An 18,646-nucleotide genomic window follows, 5' to 3' on the forward strand; every position below is an offset into this window, starting at 1 on the left:
ATCCAAAGGAGTTTATATCACGCATTTTAAAAGTTAAAAACTCTACAACAAATATCCTAATATTTTATGTCTTCAATGTCATGCCTTCTTTGTTCTTTTTTTTTTTTTTTTAGATTTTGTTTATTTATTTGACAGACAGAGATCACAAGTAGGCCGAGAGGCAGGCAGAGAGAGAGGGGAGGAAGCAGGCTCCCTGCTGAGCAGAGAGCCCAACGCGGAACTCGATCCCAGGACCCTGGGATCATGACCCGAGACGAAGGCAGAGGCTTTAACCCACTGAGCTACCCAGGCACCCCGCCTTCTTTGTTCTTTGAAGCAAATGGTACGACATCTTACATATATACATATATCATATGTACGTATATAATACATATATATATTGCATCTATATAGATGGATAATATCCCTATCTGAATCTCCCATCAGGCATATACTCTATCTTGCTTACTGTGACTCACCCTGTTTTCAAAATGCAGGTTTTTTGTTTTTGTTTTTTTTGAAGGTAGGGGTAGAGGGAGAGAGGGAACCTTGTTCCATGCAGGTCTCCATGTCCAATGTGGAGCCTGACCTGGGCCTCGATCTCATACCCCAGAGATCGTGTCCTAAGCTAAACCAACTGACCGTGTCCTAAGCTAAACCACTTAACCAACTGAGCCACCCAGGTGCCCCTCAAAATGTACTTTTGAAACACGTTTCAGATAAATACTGTGCATTTGTTTACTTGTGTGTACAAGGGCTGCCCTCTGTGGAGCCCAAAAATCTCTTCTGGAAGAATGAAGAGTTGGGAGGAATCTGGCATTGTACTTTAGTATATAAAACAGGCTTCGTTATACTTCTTTTAAAAAAAATTTAGAGTAAGTGTCCTCCAGCTCCTGGCTGGTGATAGTCCTTTCACATCTTCCTGCTGGGAGATTTCTTAGTAAACAGCAATAATCCTATTTCAGAAGCCTCCAGGTCTGTGATCTTACTTCCACAAGAGAGGAAGAATATCTTCAGGGAAGTGACTGCACATATGTCCTTAAAAATGGACTGTGTGTCTGGGGCACCTGGGTGGCTCAGTTGGTTAAATTTCTGCCTTCAGCTCAGGTCATGATCCTGGAGTCCCAGGACCGAGTCCCACATCAGTCTCCAGCTCCACGGGGAGTCTGCTTCACCCTCTGACCTTCTCCCCTCTCATGCTTGCTCTCTGTCTCTCTCTCAAATAAATAAACAAAATCTTTTTTAAAAAATTAAAAAAAAAAAGGATTGTCTGTCTGTAGGCACGCAGTGGGGTGACGATCCACATGTAGGTGATGAGGGAATGGAGGAGAGGGTGCCTCCACAGGAGGCATCCGGGGCCTGGGGATGCCAGGGTAGTCTGCCAAGGCGGGGCAGCAGGCTGGCTGGGTGGGGGTTCCGGGGAGCGGGGGTGTGTATACAGGAGGCTGAGTGTGTCGGTGTGACTGGCGAAGCTGATAGTGTGTCATGAGTTACAACCTCTCACGGTTTGCCTCTTCATGAAACAGTCTTGAGCTCATTTTAAGGAAAAGGAGCTCAGAAGCAAAATTCCAGTTGAAGAAAATGACATTATACTGAAGTAATAAAGTTAGCAGAAGCAGTAAAAACGAGCACTACTCACACAGACAAGGATTTTGTAGAGGGAGTCAAACTGTGAAACCAAATATGGAGTGTAAATACAGCGACTTCTTAGACTAGGAATTAAACCAGACTTAGTTACTACGGATCCAGTAAGGTATGGAACGTCAGGGGAGCATATGGGGTACTGAGAACAGATGAACTGAACCAAGAAAAAAAATGCCTCAGACTCTAACAAGAGAAATTAACATGAATTTCAGGAACTAGCTGTTTTTCAACCCTAAGAGTCCTAAAGGAATCCTTCTTACTAATATCAAGATAATGCTTCTTATCTCTGTTAAGGCTTTTAGAAATATAAAAATCCCAAAATACTCTTGATACATTCAGATCAACTACCCGAATACAGCCCTAGGAGAGAAGATTATAAAGAATCTCAAAGATGTTCTTCTGACAAGGTTAGAGGGGAAACGGCCTAGAGATTATAGGACTTTCTCATTTGGGTTTCTCTGTGAATGCAAGAGAAAACAGGCACTATGTATAAAGCTGGGCATTCAAAATCAAACTCATAGAAACTGCAGATCCCATGCTTAACTCTACTACAGTTATGCGCATTGATGTGTAACATGGAAGCTTAAGGCTACATATGTGTCCAGGACAGGCCAACTGAATGAGACACTGCGTGATGAAATGATGTTTAGGACCACAACAGTTAGAAAGCACCAGTGATGGGTCGCCTGGGTAGCTCAGTTGGTTGAGTGTTCAATTCCTGGTTTCAGCTCAGGTCATAAACTTAGGATCCTGAGATCAAGCCCCACATCAGGCTCCACACTCCGTGTAGAGTTTGCTTGCCCTCTCCCTCTGCTCTCTCTCATAAATAAATAAAATATTAAATTAAAAAAAAAAAAAAGAAGAAGAAGAAGAAAGCACCAGTGATGGCAAACAGGAGGGGTCTCTGGACAGAACACTCCCACAGCAAGAGAGGCTCAATTCATATCACACATCAGACTGGTCTGTGAGAACTGCCTATGTTGAATAAAGTCTGATTAATAACAGCGGCACATGGGGCACCTGGGTGGCTCAGTGGGTTAAGCCTCTGCCTTCGGCTCAGGTCATGGTCTCCAGGTCCTGGGATCGGGCTCTCTGCTCAGCAGGGAGCCTGCTTTCTCCTCTCTCTCTGCCTGCCTCTGCCTACTTGTGATCTCTGTCATATGAATAAATAAAATCTTTAAAATAATAATAAATAACAGCAGCACATAATAAGCACAAATCACAAGCACTTTACATAGAGGTCTTATTTCCATTTTCTTAAAACATCTACTCACTGAAAATTTACAATATTCTCTCCAAGATCCTAAAATAAAGCTGCACGTCAACAAGGATATACACATGGTTTAAGAAAAAACAACCCAAAAAGAACACTTCTCTCATAACAAACACAAGATTTTCCTCTTTGTTATCACTAGTTCCTAATATTCCTACCAGAGGATGAGTGTTTCTTGTGTAATACAGGGGAGAACGTTCTTACCATGTTTAGCATTTCATCAAAAACTTCCTGAGAGATAAAATGGTAATCCACTCGATCCCCTTCTCCAAAGTAAGGCGGTCTTGTGGTGTGGCAGGCCCTGAAAGCACAGTAGATAACCGGTCGGCTTCCAGCAGCTTGAGATTGAAAATAGAAAAGGTTTGAGTAAAAGTAGGTTTTAAAAAGTTGAAACTGATCCACGAATCATGAATTGTGAGGTAACGTAGCACTGTGGTTTCGAAGTGCTAGACCACATTCAGCTGCTCCGCTCCTCAAGGGCTCATACAAACGGGATCGTCCACACCGAGTCCGGGTGCGCGGGTGTCCGTCACCTCCTCCCACATGACTACTTGCGCTCATTACCTGTATATTTCCACCCAAGAGTCTTTGTGTCCTCTCTGCTCTGGGCATTTCCCCGGGCCCCTCCTCATCCCTCACCTGGCTGGCCCACCTGTCTTCCAGGACTCAAGGTAAGTGCCGCGCTCCACTCCCGCCCTCCACGCCCAATCCAAAAGCCTCTCTTGACCCCCTGTGGCTGATGATGCTGCTCTCCACGTGCTCATAGCCTCAGTGTCTGCCACTCGTCTCCACCCAGTTCCTTGCTCAGGATCCCACCTCCTCAGCTCAGCCCGTGCTATCAACACCAGATATAAGCCTCCCAAGGGAAGCCCTGGGTGGAGCTCTCAGGTCAACCAGAGAGACCCTTGCTGATCACTGCGACAACGGCATCCCCTCCCCGTCCCCACACCCTCCCGCTTACTCCCTGTCACCTGAACGGTCTTCCCTTATCCACATCCCTGTCTTCCCCAGCGGGACATACAACTTAGGAGGAAAGGACTTTATCTTGTTCATCTTACTTGCTACTGCACTCCCCATCACCCGCCTCCGTGCAAGCAGTCACCAATTACCTGTAACATGAACCAGTAAAGGGACGCTTGGGTGGCTCAGTCGGTTAAGCGGCTGCCTTCCGCTCAGGTCATGATCCCAGGATCCTGGAATCGAGTCCTCCATTGAGGTCCTTGCTCAACGAGGAGCCTGCTTCTTTCTCTGCCTCTGCCTGCTACTCTGCCTGCCTGTGCATGCTCTCTCTCTCCCTCTCTGACAAATAAATAAATAAATAAATAAATAAAATCTTTAAAAACATGAGCAAGTAAATGACACCTGCAAGGTAGAAAAGAGGCATGACCAACTCCATTTGGTGGAGGGCAATAAACAAACTAGTCTAAGGCCACAGAGCAGACCAGCATCAGTCCCAGAAATAGACAATGGGGTCCCAACTAGCCCATGACTCTCAATTTCATACCTCATTTCTTAGAGTGGAGCTCTGGGACTGCAGTGCAAACTCATCTTTTGTACTATTCTATGGTTTTCAAGGAGCAGATGAGACTAGCTAGACATCTGACATGGTATTTCAGGTCTTCCTCACAAGCAGCCATGAGGCGAGTGTTGCTGTTCCCATTTCACAGATGATGAAACTGAGGCACAGCAGTTAGCTGACGAAGCAGCAGTGCCAGGATGACCCCGCGTCAATTCCTCTTACTATCGGTTACGCAGCGTCATAACCTCAAAAGCTTCTCTGTCACAGAGCCCAATTTTTATCATTTCTACCACTGTTCCCCTTCCATTATCATCAAGAATTAACTAGACTAGGAAAGTTAAAGTCTTAACATTCTACTTAAATTACAGACCCAGGAAGGAGAGTATATTCCAAGAAGACACTGTCAAACACCATGGTATTTGTTTTGTGGTGTGACTACTCTGGCATTCCTTCACACACCTTGGCAGGGCCCTGGGACCTCTGTCTAGTGGTGTCCTTGACAGGCGGAAAAGAGAATTCAGTGACTGGGAACCCTGCACTGCACACCCTTCACATAGCCTTACGCGTGGTATTGGATTTGCATTTTCCAACAAAGGAACTGAGCGGCAGGAATTTTTTTCAGAATTTCTAAAAGGAAGACAAAGCCAAGAAGTAATATGAAGCTTCTAGGCAGGTAAATAAAGAGAAGACTTCAGAGAGGAGGAGAATGCGGATGACAGAGCCTGTATCCGCTGCAGAACCTTCTATTACGATCGACCTAAGATGACTTGTGGGTTTTTGAATCCTGTCATCCAATTTTCACATGCAGAAATGTTCGCTGTGGAGTAGGCTGCCCAAATGTGAACATCTTAAAAAAGAAATGCTGCATAGTGAGAGCAGTGTTTCACTAAACTCAGAAAAAAATGATGCCTAATTTTAGACAGAAATCTGCCTGGGCCATCACCTTCAGTGTCCTTTTTCTCCCCAGTCTCAATATAATTCCATTTGTAATTTAGAGTTCCATGAGTTTATTATTTACTAATTAATTGACTAGTTAAGTCATAGTTTGCAATGGGAGCCACACCAAAGAAGAACTGAGTTAGAGATGACCACCAGACTACAACACTGGGCCGGAGAGTCTGAGAGTGAGTTTGGACATTCGAAAGGCCTCTTCATGGGCCAGCTGTCCTGGAGAATCTTAGCAAATCAAGTCCATGGGGAAGAGATGACGATTGGGAGGGGAAGGAATCCACAAGGTCAATGGAATGGCCCAATATCCAGGGAAATGTAATAGGATGAGAAGATGCCGGAGAAGAACTAGCCAGTTGGATGAGGAGTAGAAATGTTTTCAGTTTGATTCAGAAGCATGCAGTTTTAGAATCTCAGTTCTGGACCAGATTGCCTCAGGAAATAACAAACTTCTTGCTACTGGAAATATTTAGGCAGAGGTTTGGCTGTGAGCACATCTAAATTCAAGCCCATGTTGTGATGAGCACAGGGTGTAATGCTAATGAATGGTTGAACACCACATCAAAAACTCATGAGGTACTAGATGCTGGCTAACGGAACATAGTAAAAAAAAAAAAAAAAAAAAAAAAAAAAAAATTCAATCACAAGGGGAAAAAAAGAAATAAGAAAGAAAGAAATTCAAGCCCACGATAGCACACCATCTTGTTAGTAAGGGAACTCTTTCAAAGGCTACCCTCAAAAGCCCAGGTCTTCCTAGGGCATTTGGTAGAAGAATTAAATTAGTCCTAACCCTCGATGCAAATATATGCCAATAACTGCTGAGCAGAAAGAGATCATCAGCATCTAAGATGTTGGCACCACGTCTGAGTATCCTATTCCAGGAAGCCACCACCCCGCCCACTCTCCAGTAACGACACGCCCACTTTCTAACTCACACCATGGTGAGCTGTGAGTGTACCCCAGCTGGTCCCCGGGTCTCCGGTCTCCCCTTCCCACCCTCTGCCAAGCCGCCCACAGGGCACACATTCTAGAACTGCAGCAGTCCTCAAGACACTCCCTGCTTACAAATCCTTTCTGTTGAGACTCCTGTCTGCGTCTCTGGTCTTATCTTCTGCCGTCTCCCTGCACACTTCCGGTACTCCAGGCTGTACGTGCAGTTCATCAAACATGCCTGCCCACCCCAAAGGTGCTCCCGCTGGAGTTCCACAGCCCACGTGTCTTCCACATCTTCTATCCTGGAGATCATCGCAGCACCCATCCAACTATCCTGTGAGCCAGCACTGACCTGCCTGAGTCTCAGACTAGATGCTAAGCTCCCAGGACAGGGCCCACGTCTGTTTGTTCGGCAGTTCCCTGCCGGCACACGGCTGGTGCCCAATAAACACTGATTAGATGAATAAATGAGCCGTTCTACTGGTTTGTCACATCTGGATAAGCAGGCATTAGGTTAGCCTGCATTAAGGTAGCTGTGGCTCATACAACTCATTTAGCTAAAGAGCTGTGGTCTTTTCCGTGACTGTGCTAGCGTACTAAAAGTAAAGATGTTTAGCAGTCGACATCAAGAAAAAGGTCATAAAGATAGAGACTGCCGTAAAATGGAGATCTCAGAAAGAAGACTAAAGTTTTCTTTCATGACTATTCAGATCACTTTCCAGGCCTTAAATGGGGAAGGTGGACAGGTATACTGGCACTGTTTTATGTTTCTCTCATTATCCATCACTCTGCCAGGGAGCCACTGATTTGTGTGGTAATATTAAGGTTGGAAATAGATTTTGAAGGCAGTAAATTCCTATCCCCACGTAGAACTAATACAGGTAAGGAAAGAACCACCAACCCCTACTTCTAAAACCAAGAACAAATAGAAAAATCAAAACCTAACACGAGGACAAAATCTCTCAGCCATTCTAATGCTTGTTAGACCACCTTGTTATGATTTTAATATTGACATATCTGGATACACAACTTAGTGCATGAGAATTTCATTGAATGTCTCAATCATGGGGCAGTGTAATTTTAAAAGGAAGACAGAATACCACGAGAAAATGAAATCGATGGGAAAGAAAAGATTCAAGGAAAGGGCAGAGAAAGTCCCTCTGTAAATACTTGTATATTTCAAGATGAAACTGTTTTCATGCCTTTTTTCCCCATTTCATTAAAAATCAACAAAAATTATGTTGGATAAGGAATTTAAAAATCTAAACAAGAACAATGGCTTGCCTCTGAAGATGTGCTTTGGTTTCATCATTTGTTTTAATCAGAAAGGTGCTGCATATAAAGTAGTACTTTCTTACCTTCTCCACAGATGAAATTACTAGCTGTCTAAAATCTTTTTTTTTAATCCAATGATACGATCTTTGATCCATACCTTGATGGAATTTTTAAAATGATGTGCCACTGAGCAAGTTCTGAACTCTGCGTCCATGGGAACGCCAGTGAATGGTGGGACAATGCTTCAGAGCCTGCGAGGGAGGTGGGTGAGTGGGTGTGTACTTGGCAGCAAGACGGTAAGGCGGGTCTTTCCACGCTGGCTGCTAATTCCAGCAGGAGGAGAAAGATAGCAGTAGCAGTAGTAACTGTAGGCACGAAGCTAGTTTTAAGGTTTTGTTTCACTGCCTTGTGCCTCCACACGACACTAATTAAAGGTCGGAGTTCCCCACTAGATTACAAATTCCATTAAGGCAAGGATATTATCAATCTTGTTCTCACTGTATCTTTAGGGCTTAGCACATGGGAGGAATTCAATAAATATTTATTGAAAGAATTGGTAAACAAATGAATGAATCCATCCATCTCTCCATATATCCATCAGTGGCAGTAATGGAAAATCACCTTTATTTCTTATCACAGTAATTTCCCACGAAATGTGGTATAGAATACCCTTAATTCATTCATCCCGTTCACTCAATCTGTCACTTGGTTAACAAGTATTTCTCGTGTAGGTATTAAGCGCCTGGTCATCTCCTGAACACCGAGAACCAAATGGTGGGCAAAGGTGACATTGGTCCATACCCTCCTTGGGCTTACAGTTGAGTAGACAAACGTTAAATCAGTCACAAGCATGGTGGATAAGCATTCTAATAGGGGAAAAATAGGATTTAATAAAAATGAATAAGAGGAAGGCCATCCAAGTGGGAACAGAGAGGCAGACTATCTCACAATCTTGGTGATTGTGAGACCTCCGAGAACAGCTCCGAGAACACACCTGATCCTGCGGGCCTCCATAAACGTGTGTCACAAACCATATGAAGGACCTGGCGCTCAACGTTTATAACATAATTAAAAGGAATTTTAATCAGAGAAAGCCTTGGTTTCCGGAATTCTGGTTTGCTAAAAGGTTCTGGGTTTACATGTTGGACAATGGTTGGGATACACGGTCTGCCAACTTTCACCTTCCATTCACTGTGTTCTACTTATCTACTTATCTACAGGTTCAGCACCCCTAAATAGGTAGGCATAATGGCACTCTATATTTTTTCATTCTAATGTTAAGTTTTAATTTATTTTTGTTACTTCAGGGTACTTAAAATATATTAGTAAATAAATCATTTTATATATTTGGATCCCGGAGTTGTTCAAATGAGGGATGTAATTTTAGATATCTAAATAAATGGACCTGTTTCAAATAGTATTTACATTGTTTGAACATGTATAGCTTAAGGGAAGGCGAGGCATTAGAAAATAATTTGCATTGATTTTTCTTGCTGTCTGAAAAATCTTTGCAGTCCCCTCCTCTGGTCACCAACAGACATTACTAATCTAGAAGTAATTGCTTTGCCATAGGTTAAAAATTAAGAGGAAACCAGTTCGAAAGACCACAGTGGCGGCTCCAAATCTGACTCCCAGAAACCTTTAAAAAGTCTTTCAGATCCCCCCCCCCAAAAAAAAGTCTTTAAGCCCAGCTGAAGAATTTTTTTAAATGATCCTCATTTGTTTGATATTCTCCTCTATTTTAACCAGACCATGAGGGCAAAATGTCTCCTCCAGAAAACTGGAGTGCCGTGAATGCTAGCCCAAGGGAAAGAAAAGGAAAAGCGTTTGCCGTCATTTCTCTTCCCTTCTCACAAAATGGGCCTCAGAAGAGGCCTCCGCATGTGGAGATGAGGCAGTGGAGGTGCAAGTGGCGGGAACTGGGGGGGGCGGGGAGGTGAGGAAGGGAGCTCTGGGCACCAGGTGCCCCACCCCCATCCTCATCCCTGCTGTCGCAGCCCGTGGCCACAGCACGAGCCTGGCCTCAAATGCCACCATGCTTCACTAAAAATGCACGGACTTTGCAACCCTTGGAGAGTGATGTCCGCGGTCAATGAATGAAGGTGAACATTTGGGGGAATAAAGGACGACAACATGCAGGGTCTCTCTCACACTGTGATAAATGGCAAAGAAACCGATGAGCCTTCTCTGTGCCTTTTCAAGCTTGCTGAGAATTAACAGCCCCAAGCAGCAACAGCCGACATTTTACATCCTTCCCGGCCAGTGAGCACACTTACCCGTACCGGAAGTACGTGCTGAACTGTCTGCAGAGGCGGTGAGCAAGTTCTCGCTTCCCACAGGCTTCAGGACCGGCCAGAACCAACATGGGATACGGGGCGTCCAGGCGGGGGAGAGTGCTGGAATACAGGGCAGGCAGAGACGGCCGGGTCTGGTCACATACACAGCCAGCAGGCCGGGTCTCCACCCCAGTCAGGCCTAAGTCAGGATCTCCAGTCCAGTCAGGCCTAAGTCAGGGCTTACACCCCAGTCAGACCTAAGTCAGGGCCTACACCCCAGTCAGGCCTAAGTCAGGGTCTCCACCCCAGTCAGGCCTAAGTCAGGGTCTCCAGCCCAGTCACACCTAAGTCAGGGTCTCCAGCCCAGTCAGGGCTACGTCAGGGCTTCCACCCCAGTCAGGCCTAAATCAGGGCCAACACCCCAGTCAGGTCTAAGCCCGTGACTGAGCACCTGCTACCTGCAGGCACTGGACAGGAGGCTGGTCCTACTTTCCCGAGCAAGTTCGTGATGATAGGTCAAAAATAATATTCAAAGCATAGGTAATAAGTCAAGTCCAAATACATGTAAATTTACTTTACCCACATTTTTAAAAGGAAAAATATGGTAAAATGTGTTAGTTCTTAGTTGATCAAGTATTTCCCTAAGAACTTCAACATGAAAAAAGGAAGACTGCTCTCTGAGAATTAAGTTTTAATATCTATGCCCACTGAATTAGAACACAGATATGCAATGAAAATGGTAATAATTAAAATTTACCTGAGCAATCAATATGTCCCAGGCACTATTCTAGGAGTCTGATGGGCATTAGCTCATTTAATTACTACAGGAAGTGGATGAAGATGTTTCTGTCATTATCTATCATTATCCCCATTGGATACACAAACTGAAGTACAGAGAGGTCAATTAACTTGCTCAAAGGAACAGCTAATGGCTAAGAGCTAATATAGGAATCAAGGCATGGCTTCTGGGCCTGGAAGACTGGACTAAGGAGTGAAAACATGCTGGCTGATGTGTGTGAATTCCACTCATGCCACAACTATAGAAATACGGAATAAGATATATTTTAAGAATACACGCTAAGGTATAGATTCGATGAAGAATGGAGGTGGTGGCGGTATAATTTTTCAATCTCTCAGAACATTCACAGGGGAAAAACACAAAAAAAGGAAAAAGTTAACAGCAAAAGCCCATGGATAACATGTGTAACAAAACCAGATGAAAAAGTTTTTCCATGAACCAAAAGCCCACAGAACCTTGCACATTGCAGGGATCCACGCGGGGGGAAGAAATGGGGCAGCAAGTGACACGCCTGAAGACAAGGGAACCCCAGCAGGGCCAAAGGGTATCCACTGGAAAGCAAACAGGCTGAAACTCTACATGAACAAAATCTGTAGATCCGTATTCATAATAGCTGGATTTGTAATAGCCCCAAACAGAATCAGCTCAGAAGCCTTTCGAGAGATGAATAGTTAAACTAATCGTGGTACATTCACACAAGGAATATGACTCGGCAAAAAAAAAAAAAAAAAAAAGGGAATGAATTGTTGGTATATCCAACAACTTGGGTGCATCTCCAGGGAATAAGGCTAAGTTTAAAAAAAAAAAGCCAATCCTAAAAGGTTATACATGATATGATTGTTTGTATCATATTCTTGAAATGACAACATGATAGACGTGGAGACTGGACCACTGGCTGCCAGGGAGTAGGGGAGTTGAAGAGGAAGGAGGCAACTGTGGTCCTAAAAGGGAAGCGCAGGGATCCTTGTGACAAAACTCTTCTGTGGGGGTGCTCATACGATCTAGACGTGTGGCAACACCACATGTAACTAAATGCACCCATGAGTACATGCAAAGCTGGTGAAATCTCATCAGGCCGGTGGGTTGTACCAATGTCAAGTTCCTGGTTTTGATATTCTGCTGTAGTTATGCAAGGTACCACCCCTAGAAACATCTAGAAACATCTAGAATTTCTCTGTATTATCTCTTACAGCTGCATGTGAGCCTAAAATTATCTCTAAGTTATACACAACTTATGAATCATTGAACACTATGCCAAACACTAATGATGTCCTATATGTGGGCTAATTGAATTTAAATAAAAACAAATAAAAAGTAAAATTATATGAAAGTACAATTTTTAAATGATTAAAGAGGAAAAAAATTGAAACTGACAAATATTGAGTATAGACAAAGGATATCTTCTATCTGAAGGATAAAACCAAAGCAAAGGAACAGAACAAATATTAAAGACCATAATTCAAGAAAACTGTCCTGAAATTAAAAAAATAATAAAAACTATGCATTGAAAGAGTACACAGCATACCTGAGAGTATTAGCCCAGAATGACTAATATTAAGAAAGAAGTCTAGCAAAATGACCTGACTTTAAAGAAAAAAAAATCACTCAGGTAGAAAAAGAGAACACATGACTTACAAGGGAAAGGTAATTGTTTTTAGATTTTGATAGGTGTTTTGCACCACCCTCCAAAAAAGAGTATCATCTTTTATATATTCAAGGAAAAAGTGTGAGTCATGGATTTTTAAATATAACAAAAATGACTTTCAAGTATAAAGGACAGAGAATATTATCAGCATGTAAGGGTTCAAGGGATACTATCCCATAGCACATCCTGAGGAGTCTACAGGAGAACAAGCTTCGCACACCCAATTAACTCAGGAGACATTAATACAAAGGCTGACGGGAAGGCATAAATGTGCAGTTATTCATAGAACTAAGACAAATGACGGCAAAGGGGGAAGTATGGTGGGTGACGGATACACGTTCTGACAATATAAATACGGTACACTATTTTTAAAGTGGGAGATTGATACTTACATAAAATATATACAATAGGTAAGTTCTCAGGGATAGAAAGGAGATACAAAGTCTCCAGGGACCAGGAGTAGCGGTAGGAACTGGGCTGTTACTGCTTAGGGGTTACAGCTTTTGTTGGGGGGTGGAGGGATGAAAAATTTTGGAAACAGGTGGTGATGATGGTTGCCACACAGTGTAAATATGATTAATGCCACATACTTACACACTCTAAAATGGTTAAAATGGCAAATTCTCTGTCATAGATACTTTACCACAATAAAAAATGGGGGCGGGGTGATGGGAAGAGCATAGGCAAAATATTATTTCAGTGTTTTCGGCAAGCATGTCAGTGGTAATATTAGGACTGATACTGTTGTGCTGCAATATGGGATTTTAAAAAAGTAATTATGGGATATTCTAAATCCATCTCCCTCTGTGTCTTTGATGTGGGAGGGAAGGAAGACACAGATGTAATAGACAGGAGGATAAGTAAAAGCTCAACTACCGTCTGGAAATTGAGTTGTATCAGTATGAATTCAGGAGGTATTTTATCATCTACCTATAAATAAATATGGATCTATCTATATAGACTAGATATAAGTGCATTGAATAGATGTAGACAGAGACATATAAGTAGATAAACAGGATAGATAAAATAGACCAGTGGGTGACTGGATAGATGGGTGGATGGCTGGACGAAAGGAAGGAAAGAAATACATTCTTAGGTCTGTCCACTAAAAAGCCTAACGACAATGACCAACTCAGGAGCAATGATTACCTCTAGCAACCAGGTTGTGACTGGGAAGTACCATTTCTCACTGAAACCAACCAGGGCTTCTTGGAGAAGTGGTTAATTCCAGAGTATGGACAGGGCTTGTAGAAGATGAGCCTGGAGGACAGGAGAGCAAGAAAGCTATCAGTGACCACCAGGCCAGAGTCAAGATTCTGCCATGTAATTTTAGTATTGTATCCTCACCCTAGTCGCACCAGAGGAAGGGACAGTGTTCCCCAATAATGCAGCATAAGAGTGCCAAGGTCAAGAGTTAGGGTTCCCTGTAGGGCCAGCCTGGGATGGGCAATGGTAGTCTTGCCCCTGTCTCCATGAGTTTCTCACAACAAACACTGCTTCATTCTGGAGCATCTGGGACTGCTTGGCCATTTTGCTCTTGTCTACTCAGTAACCACAAATGATGATGAAATACGTGTTTTTCAGACAGTGCTGTAAATTTCTTTGATACATATTTTTATATAAATGTACCCTAAAGCATGAAACAACTAGCAATCTCATAAACTAGGAAAGAAATACAACGAAGACATAAATGCCCTTCTTTTAAATCAAATGTGCTTTTCCAGATGTATGCAAATAAATGATAAATCAGTTCACCTAGAGGGTGACCATAAATATATAAAACTGTCAATGTCTATATTATTAAATTACATGTAAAAAATCATGTCCTGGATGCAAAATAAAACATGTGCTCTCTGTGGGAAACCAACCATGTGAGGTACAGGAGCAAATACCACATAAAGAAGGGAAGCCATTTATAACGAAGAGATTTTACAAGTATTTTTAAAATGCCTTTGGGTATTGATAGAATTTCTGCAATATACTTATAGCATAAATGGCCATCTGCTCCAACAGATTGTTTAAAAAGAAACGGAGAAACTGTGGTAAATCTGTCTTTGAACTTAGATGTGAGAGACTCTGTTCATGCGCTCAGCTAAGCTGGGTGACTCACGGGCTCAGTGCAATTGATGTAAAGACGATCTCAAGTTTCCTTTGGGCTGGCTGGGCTTCCTTCTATGGACTCTCTCATAGTTTGCGTTCATGCTCTTTGGCAGGGCTATCCAGCACTCACTCACAGCTAAGGAAAAACTTAGAGTGGACGAAATCATCACAATTCTCTGTTCATGAGGCAAAGGTCTATGGTTCTGTCCTAGAGCAGGAAAACTGACACATTTTTTAAACATGGCGTTTCGCTGTCTATGTCATAGCTAACCACCATTCAAGGGGCCGGATGGTCAAGGGGAGACGAATCCACTCATCTCCACACCTGGGAAACCACCAGTGAGTGAACCCTGAGCTCAAGCATGTGACGATAACCCTAAAACTGAGATAGTCAAAGAAAGACCCTCCTCTCAGAGAAGGCGAGGAAGGGATGAGTCACAAAACAGAGGGCTGGGGCAGACGACGACGATGTCCTGGGCTCACCACCCTGAGTTCTACCCTGGGGATCCCTCAGGAATACCTGTCAAAGATCCTCTGGGGCTGCATCACGCTGTTGACGACATGGGTCAGGTGATCTTGGGCTGCGACCACTTCAGGGGGAGGGTCGTATATATTCACAGCTGCAACCTTTTCCAGAATTAGAAATGCAAGAGGAAAACATGCTTCATTTCTTCAAAGAAGACAAGTCTTAAATTTTCTTGAGCAAAACATTCAAGACAGGCAACCGGGTGTGGAAAATCCCTTAACGCATACTCATGACCTTTGCACTCCATCTTCCTGTCTACTCTAACTTTCCCAAAACCTAAATAAGGAGGGTTATCTTAAAATACCGAGCTGGAGTCCACGGGTCCCCCACTTCTTTCTGGTCTCTGGTTTGGGAGGGAAGAAGCAAACACCAAACCTCTAAAGCCCAAGAGTACCTTTAATATAGTAAACACTCCCACTTTGAGCCTGAGAGGAAGGAATAAAATACTCAGTTCTAGATCCCAGGTCGTCGCTACCACGGGGACGTGTTCCTCATGCCATCTCACCAGGAGCTATTCCAATTATCTCAAATTCTACCCAAACCTCCTCCTCTTTCAGCAGAGCTTCCTGTATTCAAAGATAGGGGTCTTTCCCTCGCAACGCAGACTTCTCTAACCAAATGTCCTTGTGGCCCCTCTACATCCATGATCCTCGTGTACCCCACCTTTACTTAATGCAGGCTTTTGAACTGCACTCCCTTCACAAAACGTTAAAGAGAAAGGGAAATCTAGGAAGTGCCTCTGAGTTTGAGAATAACAAGGCACTAACATCCATAACTACTTTTATCCGCAATTTCCAAGAGGCACGTATGAAGTGGAATATCTGCCGCTCTACATGCTTATAACTGTTTTCATGCTCACCTCAAATCTGCATTTAGTGTGAGAAATCCTTTGTTAATGGAGATTTCAGCTGTCACCAGTCACTAAAGCAAGACAAAGTCCCACCCCGGTAAGGTAGCAGGGAGGCAGGTGCTAGTGTGTCAGGTCCCATCACTCTGGAACTGTGTGTCCAGGGCGATCATGAATTTAAAAAGTGGAATTAAGGGTTTAAAATACCAGGAGACTGATCTGAGTACTTTTTGATTATATATGTAGAATGACATAATAATACATTTCATTATTAAATGAGTGTTTAGAGCAACACAAACAGAATCACACACCCTCCCGGAATGGTAGTTCTCCAAAATTAACAGACTGCCATCGTGCTGCTGCCTGGAGCCGTGGAGCGCGGCTTCCGACCCCACTGCTGGCCTGTTGACTGTGCAAGAGCAGCACCTTCGCCGCATCCGTGCTGATGCTCAGCTTCGCAGGGGGTTAAGCCACAGAGTAAGGAAACACTCCCTAAATAAGCCGTTACTTCCCATATTGTCACGTGCATCACTTATTGATTACACTGGTCCTGTGGTGGGCAGCAAAGCCCTTGAGCACACTAACTCTCAAACACATGGAATAATGTGATTACATACCTTTTCTTCCACTTTAATTTTCTTCTGGTCTAATTCTGTTAATCGTAGGAGCATAAAAATCACAAAGAACCAATATTCAGATTTTTCCTAGTTAAAATATGAAAAGGAATATTCAGTTGCCTTCCTTTCCCACGTAAGCAAGCACTAGCATGCTACTCCCACAAGTAGGTGTTTCAGCTTCTACCCTGTCGACATACACACACACACACACACACACACACCCCTCAGGGTGTTTGCACTTCCACGGTCACCAGTCCTGTCACATTAACTCACATGCAGACTGTGCCTTGTAGCTTACAAAGCTCTTCGAACTTGTGATCTTATTAATCTCCCTGTGACATAAGCAGGGTGGGTATGACCATCCTCATTTCTAAAGAGAAACTAACCAAGCCTCAGTGGTGAAGCATTTCACCTAAGATTCCGTGGCTGGGGATTCAAATCCTGTCCTCTAGCTCCAAAGAGGTTCATTATTGCAAATAATGAACATTATTTATGACGACTTTGTATTTGTTTAGTATTATTTTGAACTTGTACTGTTTGGAATTTATTTTACAATAAATCATATTCACTTATAGAACAAATTCCTTATTACTCCCAACCATCGGCCATGTTGGGATGATCTGGCTTTTAGAAATATAATTAAAGTTTTGTATTAAGAAGCAACATCTCTCCTCTCTCCAGGCGTCCTTGTGAGAGTGACATCGTCTTTAAACCCTGCGTGGCAATCCCTGACGCACCGCCGTGATGCCCAGGGAAGACAGGGCGACCTGGAAGTCCAACTACTTCCTTAAGATTATCCAACTTTTGGATGATTATCCAAAATGCTTCATTGTGGGAGCAGACAATGTGGGTTCAAAGCAGATGCAGCAGATCCGCATGTCCCTCCGTGGAAAGGCTGTCGTGCTGATGGGCAAGAACACCATGATGCGCAAGGCCATCCGAGGGCATCTGGAGAACAACCCAGCTCTGGAAAAACTGTTACCTCATATCCGGGGGAATGTGGGCTTTGTGTTCACCAAGGAGGACCTCACTGAGATCAGGGACATGCTGCTGGCCAATAAGGTGCCAGCTGCTGCCCGTGCTGGTGCCATAGCCCCATGTGAGGTCACTGTGCCAGCCCAGAACACTGGTCTGGGGCCCGAGAAGACCTCCTTCTTCCAGGCTTTAGGCATCACCACTAAAATCTCCAGAGGAACCATTGAAATCCTGAGTGATGTGCAGCTGATTAAGACCGGAGACAAAGTGGGAGCCAGCGAAGCCACACTGCTGAACATGCTGAACATCTCCCCCTTCTCCTTTGGGCTGATCATCCAGCAGGTGTTTGACAATGGCAGCATCTACAACCCTGAAGTGCTTGACATTACAGAGGAAACTCTGCATTCTCGCTTCCTGGAGGGTGTCCGCAATGTTGCCAGCGTCTGTCTGCAGATAGGTTACCCAACTGTTGCATCAGTGCCCCATTCTATCATCAATGGATACAAGCGGGTCCTGGCTTTGTCTGTGGAGACTGATTACACCTTCCCACTTGCTGAAAAGGTCAAGGCCTTCTTGGCTGATCCATCTGCATTTGTGGCTGCTGCCCCTGTGGCCGCTGCCACCACTGCTGCACCTGCTGCTGCTGCAGCCCCAGCCAAGGTTGAAGCAAAGGAAGAGTTGGAGGAGTCGGATGAGGATATGGGATTTGGTCTCTTCGACTAATCAGCAAAAAGCAACAAATTCAGCCAAGTTTATTTGTGAAACAAGGAAATAAAGGCTTACTTCTCTTAAAAAAAAAAAAAAAAAAAAAAAGAAGCAACATCTCTGAAGACAAAGGTATTAGTGGATGATGCATTTATAGGTAAGAAATTACATGAAATGAACATACAAAAGTACCCTTTTTGTCCTTTGTTGGATGAGTTGGGGGGGTTGTGTATATAAGTGAGCTAATGCCCAAAGGGTTTGTGGTATTTATTTATGCGCATGCGCAAACACTCCCCATGGCTCTAAAACTGGAAGGGGGAGGAGGTTGGTGGCTACTTTGTAAGTCCTGTTCCTTTCTTACCAGAAATGCTTTTAAGTCGGCGGCCACTATTCCCATACCAAGGACTGGATTTATTTTTTAATCTTGTTTTTCATTTTTGCTTGTGCTTTATTTTTTTTTTTTTCTTTTTTGTTGGCCAGACATGTTCCTCAAGTTACACACACAGAAAAAGGTACTCGGAGGCACATTTAAATTCAAGAGTCTCTGGAAAGGGAAGGGAAGGGTATAGGTAGCAAAATGGAATG

The 18,646-nt window shown here is 43.6% G+C and overlaps 1 protein-coding gene and 1 pseudogene across 9 annotated transcripts in view; one reads left to right on the forward strand and one right to left on the reverse strand.

The window, feature by feature from the left end:
- LRGUK (leucine rich repeats and guanylate kinase domain containing) overlaps positions 1–18,646 on the reverse strand; it is a 112,816-nt gene that overhangs the window by 49,347 nt on the left and 44,823 nt on the right. For all 8 annotated transcript variants that reach the window (XR_014301428.1, XM_082693980.1, XM_082693978.1 and 5 more), the window contains 4 exons: positions 16,382–16,468; positions 14,912–15,018; positions 9,848–9,967; positions 3,101–3,197 (listed from right to left, as the gene is read on the reverse strand). Coding sequence is in view for 7 of the 8 variants with exons in the window: in XM_082693980.1 (XP_082550106.1) it covers positions 3,101–3,197; positions 9,848–9,967; positions 14,912–15,018; positions 16,382–16,468 (411 nt within the window). In the remaining variant the exon portion in view is untranslated. The remainder of the gene's footprint in view (positions 1–3,100; positions 3,198–9,847; positions 9,968–14,911; positions 15,019–16,381; positions 16,469–18,646) is intronic.
- LOC309845693 (large ribosomal subunit protein uL10 pseudogene) lies at positions 17,046–18,138 on the forward strand (annotated as a pseudogene). The gene has a single exon. The product of its transcript is annotated as a large ribosomal subunit protein uL10 pseudogene (transcript).

This window comes from Mustela nivalis, assembly GCF_964662115.1.
Source record: "Mustela nivalis genome assembly, chromosome: 12".
Classification (NCBI taxonomy): Eukaryota; Metazoa; Chordata; class Mammalia; order Carnivora; family Mustelidae; genus Mustela; species Mustela nivalis.